At 36.5% G+C, this 18,724-nt stretch overlaps 1 protein-coding gene across 2 annotated transcripts in view; it reads right to left on the reverse strand.

The window, feature by feature from the left end:
- LOC147180415 (nuclear receptor coactivator 2-like) overlaps positions 1 to 18,724 on the reverse strand; it is a 65,128-nt gene that overhangs the window by 27,388 nt on the left and 19,016 nt on the right. For both annotated transcript variants that reach the window (XM_086079691.1, XM_086079692.1), the window contains exons 2-6: positions 18,270 to 18,383; positions 13,068 to 13,240; positions 8,967 to 9,070; positions 5,349 to 5,526; positions 985 to 1,188 (exon numbers count right to left, since the gene is read on the reverse strand). In XM_086079691.1, coding sequence (XP_085935817.1) covers positions 985 to 1,188; positions 5,349 to 5,526; positions 8,967 to 9,070; positions 13,068 to 13,240; positions 18,270 to 18,364 — 754 coding nt within the window. In that variant the 5' untranslated portion in view covers positions 18,365 to 18,383. The remainder of the gene's footprint in view (positions 1 to 984; positions 1,189 to 5,348; positions 5,527 to 8,966; positions 9,071 to 13,067; positions 13,241 to 18,269; positions 18,384 to 18,724) is intronic.

The following is an 18,724-nucleotide window of genomic DNA, read 5'->3' on the forward strand; positions in this document are numbered from 1 at the left end:
CCCACCGGCGGGGACGACCCAGGACACGCTGGAGAGACTTTGTATAAATTGCACTTAGATGTATTTTTCATTATTAAAAATAAATAAATAGAACTTTGCCTTCATTTATAATTATTTTATAAAAAAACTAGTTTTAAAAAAATATCCAATATGGCCATTTGGATTTTAGGAACACAACTTGGCAATATAGCGCAATAAAATACCTTGTTATTTTATGCATGGACCATGTATAAAATAATTATGTACCTTGCCTTATATTGCACTTGAAAGTTGTGTTCCTAAATACTAACGGCCATATTAGACCTTTTGAGTTTATATATATATATTTAAAAAATTTAAAGCATTTAAAAAAAAAATTATTAAAACAAAGTTCTATTTATCTGATTTAATTTGCTGATTTTTTTTTTTTTAAACAATCTGATTTGTGACTTTTGTTGTAGCATCCGTTGTTTGGGTACAAAAACTCTGAGGTGGTCAACAAAGAAAATAATTGCAGTATGTCCAGGATGACATCACTGGCGGAGAGGCAACAACTTCAAACTTTGTTCAACATCTGACAAAGAACGCTAAGTAAGCTATTGTCAGTTGTTTATCGGCTAATTATTGTTGCTAGCTGCTTAGTAAAACGAGCCTGTAAACTGACTGGTATCACGTTGCAAACACGGCAATCTGTTGCATCACTCTGGGTTCACTCCCCGAGTCCCCGAGTCCTACTTTGACGCTCACCCGGAATTGTTCAAATGACTCGAAAGGACTTGAAACTCAAAGTGCAGGACTTGTGAATTGCTTGAGACGTGTCAGTCTTGACTCGGGACTTGAGGGCAAAGACTTGAGACTTACTAGTGACTTGCAAAGCAATGACTTCCACCTCTGCTAAAGACGAACCTGTTCTGAAAGCTAATCAACTCAACTATAATGAAAATTCCCAAACTATTCTAACCCTGCGAAATATCAGAGGGAAAATATGATGTTGCGTTGCGTTACCTTCTCCCTCCTCCCTCATGGATTTGGGCTCGGAGACAGCGAAGCATTGCATGGTTTCGTACTTCTGCTGCGAGGCTTCCTGCTGATCGGCCGCCTGCCAGTCGTCCTCGCCGTCCGCCGCCGCCGCCGCCGTCGGCTTGACCAGCATGCGGCAGGTGAACGTGTGACTGTTCCTGCCCGAAGAGTCGCCACCGCTGTGATTTACTGGACGTCAAAGGACAAAAAAAAAGATACTGATGAGTCATGAAAACAAAGAAAAACATCGACGACTCAGGATGTGAATTTATTCTCCTAAAATTAAATTTTCTTTAAATGTTTTGACTTTGTTCATAAAATGGCTTTTTGTTTGTTTGATGTACTTTGTCCTTATTTAAAAAAAAAAAAGAAAAAAAAAGTTAGCATCTTATGTAAATAAAAGCGAAGAGAAATAAAAAACAAAACACAATTTTGTGTGTTTTTTCTTGAAAATTATCATTTAACTTATGTATTTAAAAAATATATATTTTATGCAAATAAAGTTGCAAATTTGACATAAGTGAAGGAATAATGTGAAGTGAAGAGTCGCCACCGCTGTGATTTACTGGACGTCAAGGGACAAAAAAAAAGATACTGATGAGTCATGAAAACAAAGAAAAACATCGACGACTCAGGATGTGAATTTATTCTCCTAAAATTTAATTTTCTTTAAATGTTTTGACTTTGTTCATAAAATGGCTTTTTGTTTGTTTGATGTACTTTGTCCTTATTTAAAAAAAAAAAAAGAAAAAAAAAGTTAGCATCTTATGTAAATAAAAGCGAAGAGAAATAAAAAACAAAACACAATTTTGTGTGTTTTTTCTTGAAAATTATCATTTAACTTATGTATTTAAAAAATATATATTTTTGCAAATAAAGTTGCAAATTTGACATAAGTGAAGGAATAATGTGAAGTGAAGAGTCACCACCGCTGTGATTTACTGGACGTCAAGGGACAAAAAAAAAAGATACTGATGAGTCATGAAAACAAAGAAAAACATCGACGACTCAGGATGTGAATTTATTCTCCTAAAATTTAATTTTCTTTAAATGTTTTGACTTTGTTCATAAAATGGCTTTTTGTTTGTTTGATGTACTTTGTCCTTCTTTAAAAAAAAAAAAAAAAAAAGTTAGCATCTTATATAAATAAAAGCGAAGAGAAATAAAAAACAAAATACAATTTTGTGTGTTTTTTCTTGAAAATTATCATTTAACTTATGTATTTAAAAAATATATATTTTTGCAAATAAAGTTGCAAATTTGACATAAGTGAAGGAATAATGTGAAGTGAAGAGTCGCCACCGCTGTGATTTACTGGACGTCAAGGGACAAAAAAAAAAGATACTGATGAGTCATGAAAACAAAGAAAAACATCGGCGACTCAGGATGTGAATTTATTCTCCTAAAATTAAATTTTCTTTAAATGTTTTGACTTTGTTCATAAAATGGCTTTTTGTTTGTTTGATGTACTTTGTCCTTATTTAAAAAAAAAAAAAAAAAAAAAGTTAGCATCTTATGTAAATAAAAGCGAAGAGAAATAAAAAACAAAACACAATTTTGTGTGTTTTTTCTTGAAAATTAGCATTTAACTTATGTATTTAAAAAATATATATTTTATGCAAATAAAGTTGCAAATTTGACATAAGTGAAGGAATAATGTGAAGTGAAGAGTCGCCACCGCTGTGATTTACTGGACGTCAAGGGACAAAAAAAAAGATACTGATGAGTCATGAAAACAAAGAAAAACATCGACGACTCAGGATGTGAATTTATTCTCCTAAAATTTAATTTTCTTTAAATGTTTTGACTTTGTTCATAAAATGGCTTTTTGTTTGTTTGATGTACTTTGTCCTTATTTAAAAAAAGAAAAGAAAAAAAAAGTTAGCATCTTATGTAAATAAAAGCGAAGAGAAATAAAAAACAAAACACAATTTTGTGTGTTTTTTCTTGAAAATTATCATTTAACTTATGTATTTAAAAAATATATATTTTATGCAAATAAAGTTGCAAATTTGACATAAGTGAAGGAATAATGTGAAGTGAAGAGTCGCCACCGCTGTGATTTACTGGACGTCAAGGGACAAAAAAAAAGATACTGATGAGTCATGAAAACAAAGAAAAACATCGACGACTCAGGATGTGAATTTATTCTCCTAAAATTTAATTTTCTTTAAATGTTTTGACTTTGTTCATAAAATGGCTTTTTGTTTGTTTGATGTACTTTGTCCTTATTTAAAAAAAAAAAAGAAAAAAAAAGTTAGCATCTTATGTAAATAAAAGCGAAGAGAAATAAAAAACAAAACACAATTTTGTGTGTTTTTTCTTGAAAATTATCATTTAACTTATGTATTTAAAAAATATATATTTTTGCAAATAAAGTTGCAAATTTGACATAAGTGAAGGAATAATGTGAAGTGAAGAGTCGCCACCGCTGTGATTTACTGGACGTCAAGGGACAAAAAAAAAAGATACTGATGAGTCATGAAAACAAAGAAAAACATCGACGACTCAGGATGTGAATTTATTCTCCTAAAATTTAATTTTCTTTAAATGTTTTGACTTTGTTCATAAAATGGCTTTTTGTTTGTTTGATGTACTTTGTCCTTCTTTAAAAAAAAAAAAAAAAAAAGTTAGCATCTTATGTAAATAAAAGCGAAGAGAAATAAAAAACAAAACACAATTTTGTGTGTTTTTTCTTGAAAATTAGCATTTAACTTATGTATTTAAAAAATATATATTTTATGCAAATAAAGTTGCAAATTTGACATAAGTGAAGGAATAATGTGAAGTGAAGAGTCGCCACCGCTGTGATTTACTGGACGTCAAGGGACAAAAAAAAAGATACTGATGAGTCATGAAAACAAAGAAAAACATCGACGACTCAGGATGTGAATTTATTCTCCTAAAATTTAATTTTCTTTAAATGTTTTGACTTTGTTCATAAAATGGCTTTTTGTTTGTTTGATGTACTTTGTCCTTATTTAAAAAAAAAAAAGAAAAAAAAAGTTAGCATCTTATGTAAATAAAAGCGAAGAGAAATAAAAAACAAAACACAATTTTGTGTGTTTTTTCTTGAAAATTATCATTTAACTTATGTATTTAAAAAATATATATTTTTGCAAATAAAGTTGCAAATTTGACATAAGTGAAGGAATAATGTGAAGTGAAGAGTCGCCACCGCTGTGATTTACTGGACGTCAAGGGACAAAAAAAAAAGATACTGATGAGTCATGAAAACAAAGAAAAACATCGACGACTCAGGATGTGAATTTATTCTCCTAAAATTTAATTTTCTTTAAATGTTTTGACTTTGTTCATAAAATGGCTTTTTGTTTGTTTGATGTACTTTGTCCTTCTTTAAAAAAAAAAAAAAAAAAAGTTAGCATCTTATATAAATAAAAGCGAAGAGAAATAAAAAACAAAATACAATTTTGTGTGTTTTTTCTTGAAAATTATCATTTAACTTATGTATTTAAAAAATATATATTTTTGCAAATAAAGTTGCAAATTTGACATAAGTGAAGGAATAATGTGAAGTGAAGAGTCGCCACCGCTGTGATTTACTGGACGTCAAGGGACAAAAAAAAAAGATACTGATGAGTCATGAAAACAAAGAAAAACATCGGCGACTCAGGATGTGAATTTATTCTCCTAAAATTAAATTTTCTTTAAATGTTTTGACTTTGTTCATAAAATGGCTTTTTGTTTGTTTGATGTACTTTGTCCTTATTTAAAAAAAAAAAAAAAAAAAAAGTTAGCATCTTATGTAAATAAAAGCGAAGAGAAATAAAAAACAAAACACAATTTTATGTGTTTTTTCTTGAAAATTAGCATTTAACTTATGTATTTAAAAAATATATATTTTATGCAAATAAAGTTGCAAATTTGACATAAGTGAAGGAATAATGTTATGGAAATCAAGTAAATTAAATTCAATATTCTGACTGTTTTCTTAAAATGCTTACTCTTGTATTGCAAAAAAAGTTATAATGTCATACGTATAAAAATTCACATAAAAAAAAGAAACATAAAATATAAAGTTGCAATATTCTGACAATTAAATGTGATATTTGGACTTTGCTTTCGTAAATTGTTGAAGCGTTACATGCCCTTTTTTTTTGTTTAAAAAAATTTACTTAACTTTTGTATTAAAAAAAAAAAGTCATAATGTTACATGAATAAAGTTTTCAAATTTTATGAGAAAAGGAATCATGTTACGTTATGTAAGTGCAAATTGAAATGCGATATTCAGACTTTTGCGCCATTTCTAATTGTGCATAAAAACAGAAATTGTGAAATCTTTGCAGTGAAACTGCGACTTTGCCTTTTCGAGTTTTGCGGGCACCGACCGAGGCTCTTGGGCAGCAGGTTCTTGACGAACTCGGCGTGGTCGCCGACGTGCAGGACGCTGTACACGCTGGTGTTCATCAGCTCGTCCTGCTGGTACAGCAAATACTGGCTGACGTTCTCTGACACAAACACAACGTTGCCCTCCATGTTCACCACGAAGAAGAAGCCGTCCAGGGCCTGCAAACAAAAACACCGCATCCAACGAATGACCATACTGAGAGGCCGAGACCTCCGCCAAGGCTTGAGCAACAAATGACAAGCTGGCGGACGTACAGGAAGTGTGGTTGGATGGCAGCATACACGTGGCGTTTACATTGCAGGCAAATGTGCAATCTGGATCCGATCCGGATTGGCATGAGCAAAAGAGAGATGAGTCCTGAGGCCTCATTTATAAAACTGTGCGTGAGAACCTGCGTACAAAAGTACTTACGAACGAAACCCAAACTTCACGTACGCAGAAAAAAATTGAGATTCCTAAAAGCGTGCGCACACCTGCACGCAATTCCCCTTCATCACATTCACTGCCAGTCCAGTTCAAATGGATCTTTGACGTGTATAGCCGTCAATGGCACTGAATGAGTTATAAATGCAGATTGCACGCCGTTTTCCGCCCCAATCCGCCGATTTCGCCCCATATTTGGCAATGCAATATCAACGAATCTGCGTATTTATAATCAGCACGCGATGGCGAACACCAAATCAAAACAATTTGGGCAAGAAAGAAGGTTAACTTTACCATGATTTATATAGATTTTTTGTGTGTGAATAATTAAAAAAAAAAGATTAAAAAAAAAAAGATGTACTTTGAAGGCCGTGATTGTTTGGGAGCATCGCCAATAAAAGCAAGCAGGACGAGTTGCTATAATGCCGCCGCAGGACGCACAGCTAGTGGCAGATTAAATACATTTAAAAACATATTAGAATAATAATTTGGTCTGACCCAAAGGTGAGCATAAAGAAAATAATTTGACCAACAATGTCTTTACTCAGACTTCACTAATGCACTGGGGAAATTGTCTCCAAAAATTAGGCGATCAATAGGCCGCCCTATAATTGTTATTATTATTATTATTATTATTAGTATCCATTCCTATTTCCAATATTTTGCTTATGGATCTTTATCCAGCATCGCGTCTGTGTTGTCGCATTGTGAATGTTTATGACAGACTTTATTGACGCGGGCGTTACCTTCATTTATTTATTTATTTATTTATTTGCGTGACAAAAGCCTATAATTATATCAAGCTCCATAGCAAAGATTTTTGTACCAGACTGTATTTTTCTAGCTATTTTTTTTTATTTTTTATCCTTATTGTCTTGTGTCAATATAATTTTATTTAGCCTTTAATGGCATATGTGGCGGCGGGCGTGCGGGTGAAATGATATGCGCGTATTGAAGCGTTGGCACGATGATGTAATGCGTGGCAGGATGCGTCCACATTAGTTGTCATTAATATGATCATGCTTGGGGAGTAACGGAATACATGTACGGACGTTACGTAATCACAAAAAAAAAAAATGGAACTATTCCGTTACAGTAGAGGGGGAAAAAAAACATGTAATCAGATTACAGGTACATTTATTAAAAATATGGATTATTTCGAGGGATTACTATACCTACGATTAACGCGAATGAGCGAGCGAGAGAGAGAGAGAGAGAGAGAGAGAGAGAGAGAGAGAGTGATTTTTAAATTCAGTTAAGGATTTCATGCAGTACCAATTTTACTTTTATTTGGAAGACTTGCAAATAGTAGAAACTTCTTTCTCTTACTTGGTGCATTAGTAAAAATATAAAAAAATATGAATAATGACATTTATAATTGAATCCAATATATTTTATTGAACATGACCTGATCAAAACAATAAATAATACTGTATAGCGCTATGTAAATAAAGTGGTAAAAACACTCTCGCAAAACACGACATTCACATTCCTGTGACGGTTTTTATGCTAAGGTTCCAGTGGTTAATAAATCAAGCAAAACAAATTGACATAAGAGACACAGTCATAGTGCATAATTATGCATCCACGTTTTGTGTTTTTATGTCCAATTTCTTAGCTTACTTCTTTTAGGGGGTATTTGTGTTCAGTCTTTTGCTTTTTTTCTTTATTTAATGTACAGTTTAATTACTGCCACATGCATGCACTCCGTTTAATAAGTTTTTATTAAGCCGATAAGAAAGAAGAAGTCATGCATTACCGCCAGTGGCCTTCTTCATAGCCATAGGCATCTATGCTAAAGAAGGGGGCGCTAAAGAACCACAAGTATTTGGCGACCATCAAATGGAAGTAGAAGAAGTAGTCCGTAGTCTTGTGTAAGTTATAGCGTAGTAAGACTTATTTACTATTTAGAGCAGCAAGACGCACAGTAAACAATCAGGATTCTACTTTTGTCTCCAATGCGACGCCGAATTTCGGTTGAGTTAAGCCATTTAAAACGACTGCAAAAAGAAAATCTCTCTAAACAGTGTGCGTTTGCATGTGTGTATTTTCCGAAAAGGGAGACCCGCGATGCGATCCGCTTGCATTAAAACGCAGCCCATTTTTAAAGCGATATCGCAATTTAGCAGCTCGGAGCAGCTCACGCTTGAGCCGTTTCCTTTCTTTGTAAGCACTGAGGCTCCTTTTTTGGGCTTCTCTGAATCGATTCGATATCGATACTTTTGTGACATCGGAGCAAGACTGGAGCTAAAACAAGATAGTTAATAGTTATAGTGACCCAACATCCAGCATACATGGAAATGCACCACAAAGCTGTTTGTGTGACCGTTTTCTCACGTCTTGAGAATTGCGTACGGTAAAAGTCGGTCCAGACTTTTTTTTTATTTTTTTAAAGAGCTCAGTATTGTTCATTCGGAAATGTCATCATCATTGCTCTTTTATTATTATTATTATTATTATTTTTTTTTTTTAATATATATTTTTTATATATATATATATATATATATATATATTTTTTGTGTGTGTGTGTGTGGGTGAGTATGTGTATGTGCGTGCGTGCGTGCGTGCGTGCGTGCGTGCGTGCGTGCGTGCGTGCGTGCGTGCGTGTATTTGTTAGCTCACCAAAAAACCTATTAGAAAAAATCTCATACCGTTCACCTAAACCGAACACCAGGAGACCCGAGGGGACCAAAGAAAACCAAGGAAGGTGAAATCCAGCACCGACCAGACACCCCCCCACCAGAACTCCTCCCCAGCCCAAGAAACATCCAGACCCCAACAAATCCAAAAAACATAAAATCAGGGAGGCCAGTTTGCTTTCTCTAAACACCACCTTTGGCGCAGAAATGTTCGTACGTAGAGTTTAGGCCTCATTTTTTATCGTACGCAAGCTTTATAAATGCGGCCCCTGGACTTGCCACCTACTACAAATACTGCTGGCCTGTCGTCACTATCTCATTTTCAGAGAGGAACGCACACACGCACACACACACACACACACACACACACGCACGCACACACTTGTAATCAGCTTTCCCGAGAGGTATTTATTTATACCTCGGTGCCGTGTTGTACATCAGCACACACCCGTGATGCGACAGATACTTTATCTTCCGCCAGCGCGACTCTCCCCCCCCACACACACTCCCCCCCCCCCCCTCTCGGCGGCCCCCACCTCCAGCATCATGGGCCCCAGCGTGTCCTTGTCGATGACGCCGTGGCCGCTAGACGAGACGTCGGCCTTCTGCACCTCGTCCGCGTCGGCCACCGGAGCTTTCTCTAAGGGGGGGGGGGGGGGGGGGGGGGGGGGGGGGAAGAAAAGAAAAAAAAAAGCGATGAGCTGTTGCGGGTTTCACGCATTCAGATATTTAGACGCTGTTGTGACGTGTGTCTTTACGCGCGCACGCACACACAATATCTCACACAAACGCCCTCACTCACGGTCACACACACCAACTCACACATAAATACTAACTGTATTATGAAACGATTGTTATATTTACAAATGATGAAATATCGGTGATGCGTCCCGGGTAGCATTGAAACGTGTTTTTGTTTTTTACACTACCTGTTTTTTTTTCTCTCTTTTTCTTGGAAGCCAGGGAATTTTTGAAAGGTTGGAGCCAAAAATGATTTTTTGAATTTGGTACTTGTGTGCTTAAGATTTTGCGCTTGCGCCTAACATTAAAAATACAATTGCACGTGCCCTTGAAAAATACCGTGATAAGCAAAAATGCATCCCTCTGATTTTTTATATGAAAATTTACTTTTATATGGTAAAAAATACAAATCTTTTTGAATTAAATAAACATTTACAAATCTTGTCGTGTATTTGGTCGCCTGTGCTCGCGCGCTCGCTAGTGTTGTGTCACATTAAACCTAACCCTTACCCTCACCCCAACTAAAGGTCAATTCAAACCTAAACTCTAAAACCAAGTCTTGACCCTCAAAATAGCCCTGGACTAATGGGGAACACCAAAATGTCCCATGGACACGTGGTCCTCACAATGATAGTAAAAACCCAGAAAAGGGTCTACATGATGTGATAAACCCGCCCACACTCTCGGCCCTTACCCGAACCATCACCACCTGGAAAAACACGCATGTATGGGCCCCACAATGTAGCAAAGACAAAGGCACACACACACACACATCTTTGCATCGTAGTGGGGACATCTCATTGACATAATGCATTTCCTCGCCCCTCACCCTAACCTTAACCATCACAACTGATTGCCTAACCCTAAACCCAACCCAAACCCAATTCAAACCTAAACTCTAAAACCAAGTATTGATCCTCAAAGAGAGGTCTAAACTTGTGGGGACCACCAAAATGTCCCCACAAGATCATGTCGGTCCCCCGCAATGGTAGTTAAATCAGGAAAAAACACGCGTGCATGGGCCTCACAATGTAGCAAAGACAAAAGGCACCTTTTGATACACATGCCCCACTTTTTGTACAATTACAAACACACTCTTACGAACGTTTTTACGGCTACACACACTTTCCCACATTAAAACACACACACACACACACACATGCATGCATGGAAAAGCAAAATTTTTATTTTTTTCGTAAATGTTGGCCCTAACTTGGTTGCAAAAATGCCGTCCCATAAGGCCCAAGCATGTGACACGTCTCTTAAATTGAATTGAATATGAAATAAAAACAGAGCAACGCAACAGCGCAAATCGATAGCATCATCGTCACATTTTGTTCCAATTTGAAATGAAAACATCGCATCACGGCACATCGACGGTCTCCCGAGAGCACGGCCGATTGTCGAGTTCTAACAGCAGCGGGTGGGAAAGCTACTTCTTTACCATTATCAATATATTGTTTATTACCCTTGCTGGCATATCATTTATGACCGTTTCTGGTATTTGCTGTCCTACCAGCGCGAGTATTGTTTACTTTGCACGTGTTGTTAAAATCGTAAACACTTATTGTTTCTTATGGTAATGCCACCATCTCAATTATTTTTTTCCTTGCTTATTTCATATTTATAGCTCTCTGGGTACTTGTTTATTATTGAGTCTTAAGATTAAGTAGCAGAGTCGCTTGGAATTTGGAATGGGATGATGGGGGTGGGATTAAATCAGTTTTCTTCTTCTAACTCCTTTTCAGGCAGAATTGGACTTTATCCTTTTGTTGTTTGTTTTCTTTCTCGGTCTCTTTTGTTGTTGTTTTTTTTTCCCCTCCTTGGAGTAACTTGACACTGACCGTGTGCTCTGTTATTGCCTGAAACAAAAATAAAAATGATTGAATGAATGAAATGAATGCACGCGTCCGTCCGTGCCACCGTGATGATAAGCCCGGCCGGCACGGCCCCACGAGGGCGCATATTTGGCATTCCTGGTGGTGTGGGACCCGAGCGGCCTGAGCGCCGTTGTGGTTTGTCGTGCGTGGAAAAAGGTCTTGAGGATGCTGCTGACTGGCGCCTCCATGCCAAGTCAAGCGCCAAGGCACCTGTTTTTTTTTCCCATGTAATTGCACATCCATGACGGTAGGTGGCAGTAGCGCTCTGCCAATTATTTAAAAAAATAATAGTTTAGACAAATGGATGCACTTCTGTTGCTTCTGTTACAGGCTAAAAACCTATGTTTAAGTACACACACGCACACATATATATATATATATATATATATATATATATATATATATATATAATAAAAACAAATCAAATATGCTAAACTGTACATAGATGGTGGAGGAGTTATTGAGTTGCCTTCATGTGAGGCTGCTGAAGTGGAAGGCATTTACGTATTGGGTGTAATGGTCTCGGGAAACTATGTTTTCTATTTTTTTTTTTCTTTTTTTTTTTCTAAGAGCTCAGTATTGTTCATTCGGAAATGTCATCATCATTGCTCTTTTATTTTTTATTTTTTTTTATTATTATTATTATTTTTGTGTGTGTGTGTGTGGGTGAGTATGTGTACGTGCCTGCGTGCGTGCGTGCGTGCGTGCGTGCGTGCGTGCGTGCGTGTATTTGTTAGCTCACCAGAAAACCTATTAGAAAAAATCTCATACCGTTCACCTAAACCGAACACCAGGAGACCCGAGGGGACCGAAGAAAACCAAGGAAGGTGAAATCCAGCACCGACCAGACACCCCCCCCCCAGAACTCCTCCCCAGCCCAAGAAACATCCAGACCCCAACAAATCCAAAAAACATAAAATCAGGGAGGCCTCAAGGGACACGGACAGGACTATGTTTTCTGACTGTCTGTGAAGTCCACATGACTGTCATTGGCTCGTATGACGAGTCAAGATGGCGACCGCCGAGTCCGCTGAAGCTGAAGAGATATCGTACGTTTTTGCTACGACGTCGATAAAAAAAGACGACTGAGGGCTGCTTTTCACGAATATTCTCCAGGGGAGCCTCTGAAATGTGAAAATCACTTTTTAATTTAAACTTTATAAACGCGGACCCTGGGACCCCTTTTGAACCTTTTGTATTTGTTCAACATTAAAACAAAGAAATGTAAAAGTTTAAGATTCCAGGATTTTTTTTTAAACAGAGCTATGGTATTTACTTCTTTAAGTTTCCATTTAACTGTTTAACACATACTGATAACTTTGGAGCTCGGGAGTATATTGTCTAAGATTAAAAATACAATAATTGTTCAATAAGCATTCATGCTTTAAGACATTGCAACAAAATCAAGATTAGCATTTGTATTTAAAAAAAATTTGAGGCCAATATTTTTTCCACCCTCTTTACTGAAAATGAATTTCGGCTTCAAATATTGGCACATATCAACTAATAATCGGCATCGGTATCGGCCCTGAAAAACTCTATATTAGTTTTAGTTTTATTTCATCTTAATAAGGATACAATGTTATGCAGACTTGCAGAATGGAGAGTTGGGGACTGGGTCATAACAGAAAATAAAAGAAATTAGGCCAACCAACAACGGAACGTTGTTTTGTGGGTTATTCAATTGACCCAAAAGTTGTCTCGGTTCCTTTTCCACCCAATTTGTGTTCTTTTTGACCCAACTTTTTTTTAGAGTGAAGCTTAACAGTAAGCAAAGCGGCTGTGTTTGTACAAATTAGCATTAGCAACATTAGCCACTGACAACAAACTCAAATGTTCAGTTCTGCTGAATAAACGGGTGTCATTTGGCAGTTTGGGCACGAAGTGCTGCCTCCGTCATTGAAAACTCAGTCCGCGCTTTTACTGTCACACTCCCGGACAATTAAATAGCGGCTCGCCAAAATCGCAAGCCCCCCTTTCCGAAAAGTGAAAACGGTACGACTCGACAAGACGCACCGTGCTCTTTGATGTGCCGTATCTGCTTGACCGTCTCCTTGAGGATGGCGCACTTGTCGGGCTTGACGTTGAGGTCGTCCATGTCGTTGATGTTGGCGAAGATGAGCTCGGCCAGCTCCTCGATGTACTTGTTCTCCTGCTCGCGGTTTGGCCGCTCCGCGCTCCTCTTGGGGCTGCCGGACACAGTGGGCACACCCGGGGTTCATTTTGGACCAGAATTTTTTTTTTTTATTGAATTCATATTGAAGTATCAGACAGGTGTGCGGAAGTGGGTGCGGAAAGCGGGACTTAGAAAAAGCTCAATGTCAGACCCATTGAAAATGAAGTTGATATTTAACGTTGAAATGTGCCAATGCTGCAAGTAAGTAATGTGGAATCAGACGATAAATACCCAGAGAGGCGTGAATCTTTTGAAGCAAGTTGAAATTCCAAAGGTGTAAATAGGAAGAATTATGTGGGAGCTGTTACCGGGCAAAAAAGTGTGGAGAATAAAAAAATCACAATAACGTATGGGTTCGAGTTAGGCTGACCTAACCCGAACCCAAAAACAACCCAATTTTGGGTTTGTACAAAACAACCCAATTTTTGGGCTCGTTTATTGGGTTATTCGTTTCGACCCAACGTTTGGAGTTAAATGGGTGAAAAGAATAACCCGAAATGTTGGGTCAGTCCCTTTTTAACCCATATTTGATTATTTTTGACCCAACATTTTTTAGAGCGTAATTATTCGCATTTAAAGAAAAATGGATAATTTTCGGTGACGGTGTGTGTTAGAATTAATTTTTTTAATGATAACGTGCTAAAATTGAACCAGGGTCTAAAAATGACATCATGTTTTTTTATTTATTTAGGTTCAGGCAACATTTGGAGAAACAAATAAACTTGGATCTGCATCAAAATGTAAAAGCTCTGTTTGTGATCAACGCCACAAAGTTTGCTGGCATTTTTTTTTCCCGCGGTGCTCGCTAATAAGCTAACAAATGGAATGAAAGCATAAACTCCCCAGCGGGGGTTGACTTCTATTATTTCCTACTTTCTCCCAAACTGTTTTAATCCAATTTTAGTCGACTAAATTGACAGTTTAGTCAATATTTTCCTTCAGCATCCATTTTAACTTTTATACAGGAAATTATAACACACCTATTTGTAACTGTGTCTTTATTAATTGTTTGAATGAAACATGCTGAACTGACAATAATATGTAACTTATAACTTGGTTTTCACCTAAATTTTAAAAAGCGCATATTTGATTGAGATTAATTTTACAGCTGCACAATCAATAAGCGGTTCTTTTCTCCCACCCGCGTTTCATTCTTTCTGATTGGATTGTGTGAATTTTCGTCACTGTGTTGTTGTTGTCATTTTTATTTTAGTTATTGACCAAATTGTAGATTTTAGTTATCGTCTCCAAGAATGGCTTCTATTTTATTTTTCGTGTCATTTTTGTCTGAAAAAATAAATAAAAATTGTGACGAAAAATATCGCCGAAATGATCACTGGCGTTGAGAGAGGACTTAATCAAATAAAAAATAAAAAAACATACTTAAAAAATGCAATTTTAGATGGAAAACAGCAAAGAAACGCTACGGTTGATCAAAAATGACAAAAGCAAACTCATACGACGTCATCACATGCCGCAGTCGCTTCCTGGTCTTCTTCTTCTTTTAAATGACTGGTGCATAACATCTCCATGGTGTATAGCGCCACCTACAGCGGCGGAGTCCCCTCTCAATATTCGCGAGAGAAGAACAGATGGAAACTGGCATAAGTCTCAAGTCCGTTTTGCGCATTTTCAGTAAATTTGCTTAAAAAATTCGAAACAATTGGATGGAAACTTGACGAGTAAACAATGAAGCAATTAAGGGTCGTGCATGAACTGAGCGTTCCAAAAAATGATTGGCGCAGATGGGAAGTTGCGATTAAATATCTGTTACAAGCTTTCTAGAAAAAAAGTAGTAGAAAAGTAGAAAAATGTCATTAATCACGATTAATTACGGATAATGGTGCAATTAATTAGTTAAAATAATTAATCATTTGACGGCACTAAAATATACATATACATGTTTTATTTTTTTTGTCAAATTAGGGTTGTGACTACAGTTTTCGATACGTGAGGAGCGAAATGTTTCAAGGACGGTTCGATTTGACAGCGTAACGATTTGATTCTTTTCGATTACAATTGGATTCCATATGGTACGACTCTTGACGACTTGGAGAGGGTTATGATGCAAAAACATTTTCTGTTGTCATTTTACATACATTTGAAGGAACTTATCAGTACTGTAAATTATCATTTCCTCCAAAAAAATCTCCAAATTTTTTTTGGAATCGATTAATCGACTAATCTGATCCATTTAAATTTCGCATTAAAATGTATTACAAAAGCATTTGTTCACCCTGATTACTGCTTATTAACCATTGATTTAAAAAAAAAAAAAAAAAAGGGGAGGGGGTTGATGTTGTACTATGTTACCGGTTCGGTTCGGTTGTTTTCCAAAGTAAAGTAAGATATGTTTGCAAATTTGGTTAAACACACCAGATAATCAGTCTTCTTTCATCAAGGACTACAGAAATCAGTCAACAACAATTGTTGATATGCTGAAATGAGAGGATTTTTTTTACAAATGGCTCCAAACAATGACTCGATTATTAAACTAGTTATTAATTTGATGATTGATTACTTATTGATTATTTTCACAGCACAAATTTTGTCCCAGCTATTTTTTAAATAAAAAAAAACACTCATTTTAATCTCATTTCCTGAACAAAAAAGTTTTTGGAATTTTTGTTTCAGTTTTCACCTCTATTAACTTTGGTCTGTATGTGTACCTGCATTGATTATTTCAAGGCACATGTGACTACCACGACTTCAATGCTAACTTTTGCTAGCCCGGCCACAGCTTTTTTTTACATTCTGTGCTAGCATTAAGCTGCCAATTCAAGTATGTGTTGTATCTAAATGTACGACGTGTGTAATTATTTTTCTTTTGTTTCCAAGATGCTCTTCTTCATGCTTATTAACGTCTGATCCTTTTATTCGTCTTTTCTTTTGTCTCTTCTTCTTTCTCCATCACTTTACCTTCTGTACATGACATTTGTTCAAAACTAAAATCTGGTGGTTTTGTTTTTTTGTTTTTTTTTCTGTCTTACGTTAATGTTAGGATTTGCTTCGTTTCTTTCTAACTCAATGTTTTGTCTTGTTTTTTGGTTGTTTGTTTATTGTGGGCTTTTGTGTTTGCTTGTTTTTTTGGGGGGGTGAGGGGTCTTTTTGTCGTTGCTGTTGTTTTTGTTATTTTTTTATTTTTTTTAAATGTACAAGGCAGTCCCTTTATGTTGTGTTTACTTATGATCTCTGTTGTTTTTCAAAAAAAATAAAAAGTGTTACATCCACATCTGATCATGTCCTTGCTTCCACATGGTCAAAATATCCCACTACATTTTGACTTGCGGGTCCTTCCTGGACCTTTGAACCAACCCTGCTCGGCCAAAATCAATTCTCAGGCCCACAGAATATTGTGATCTATTGCTATAAAAACATGGAACCTACCAAACGAAAGATTAGAGTCTCTTCTTTCATCAGGACAAAACGTATATTTGTATCTGTTTCCGTTTTGCAGCAATTAGCATTAGAATATAAATAGGTTTTATCATTATTCGCAAATCTGTATAGAACTGTGGGTAAATGAGCTTTTTTTCAACGTGGCCCTGGTTGATCTCTTATACTCTGCTGCCACCTGCTGGTCATTTTTGTAATAACTACCATTGCTTCAAGCATTCTTTTCAGTTCGGAGGCTGCATCAAAGCCTTCTGCATAAAAAACAAACAAACGTAAAAATATGTTTTTGGGAGCATTGTAATATTTAAAATAGACGTTTTGGGGAGCAAAATTAGTTAATAAAAAAACAAGTTTTGCGCAACGATGTCAAACTTAGCAGATGTTTGCATGGATTTATGAGACGTTCTTATGCGGAATGCATTCTGTACAACAGACCTTTCATTGTCTTGAGCATGCAAGGAGGGATTAAATGGCTCAAGGACGCAATCCTGATCGGGGAGGATTCCTGTACACTTGTTGACATTGATAACGCGCATGCTTCTGACGGAGCCTGAGCCGCATCCAAAGTGGAAAATGTGAAAAGCCACTACTGGCCGCTTGACTGATATTTTTACATGCTTCATATTAATTAATATAATGACTCTGTAGGGCGAAAACCTTGTATTTCCAAATATGGTCAATTTCATATATTTAGTAGTGTCTCGTTTTTACAAGTAGAAAACGTAGCTGGAAAGCAAAGCGATTAACTTTCTTGTACCGTTTCAGAAGTGTTGTATAACTCATAGGGCTGCCAAAATTAATCGATTAATCGACAAGTAATCGATTACCAAATTCATCAACAACTATTTTAATAATCGAGTCATCATTTGGAGCCATTTTTCAATTTAAAATGGTCAGTTTCAGCATATCAACAGTAATTGTTGACTGATTTGTGTCGTCCTTCATGAAAGAAGACTGATTATCTTCTGAGTTTAATCAAAATAAGACATTTGCAAACATCTGTTTTTACTTTGGAAATCAATGACCAAACCGGTAACATAGTACAACATCAACCCCCCCCCCAGCGAAAAAAACACCAATCACTAGTTATTAAACAGTAATCAGGGGGACAATGCTTTGTAATTGTAATAATTAATTAATCGATTGAATAATCGGTAGATTTATGGCTGGGCAATAAACCGCTTTTTTAAATTAATTTGAGTGTTTTATTGTGGACGATCCAAAATAATTATAACATCGTTGTTTTTTTCCCCCCTTATCGACCCGCGCCTTTTGCCCCCGTGGGCTTCCGTAGCTTTATCTCTGCCAGTCGTGTCCTTACGCACTCCATACGGGAGGAACTCAACAAAAGTAAACAAACTCCTGCTAAAAAAAACTATTTACAATGTTACCGTGGAGGAGTCATACCAACAATCTGCCCTTATTTCAAAATATTCTCTGTTTGATTAGAAAAAAATCATAATCAGCAAATTATATCATCAAACATATTTTCATATTGGAAAATTCTGTATTTGATATTGTTTGATAGATTTCATTTGATTAGTTATTAGAACAGCTGCTTAAATTCCGTAGCCGAATTTTAACCCGATTCCGCCGATTGTGATGATCGGAAGCGATTCTCTCGCGGCAGGGCAAAAATTGCTGACCTTGGCCCCAGCACGTCTGAGGGGCAGTCCTTCCTCTTGAGGGACTCGGGCCCGCTTGTGGGCTCGGGGGTGGCGTGCCCCCCGCCGCTACTCATCTTCAGCAGATGTCAGCGCCTGCAGGGGGTAGAAAAGGAAGGAAAAAGTCATTCCTACTATTCACCTAACACTATCATGTCAAAAGAATAAGTAAGCAGAGCTGCAATAGTAGTGGTGCTTAGAGTCAGCTAACACTCAGCTGAGAGTTAGCTTAGAGTGAAAATGTGGAAAAATAGCTTTTAAATTATTTTAGTACTGAAATTACTTTTCCTTCTACTTTTTTCCAAATAAACATTTAATGATTAATTAATACAATCATTCAGATCAACAACTAACCAACCATTTGATTAGATTAATTTGAGGATATTTGGAAACTGTCAAATATGTACGATAGTTCTTTTGGAATAAGAAAATTAAAT

The sequence above is a fragment of the Leptonotus elevatus genome, chromosome 1 (assembly GCF_054856555.1).
Source record: "Leptonotus elevatus isolate MCC_2025b chromosome 1, RoL_Lele_1.0, whole genome shotgun sequence".
NCBI lineage: Eukaryota > Metazoa > Chordata > Actinopteri > Syngnathiformes > Syngnathidae > Leptonotus > Leptonotus elevatus.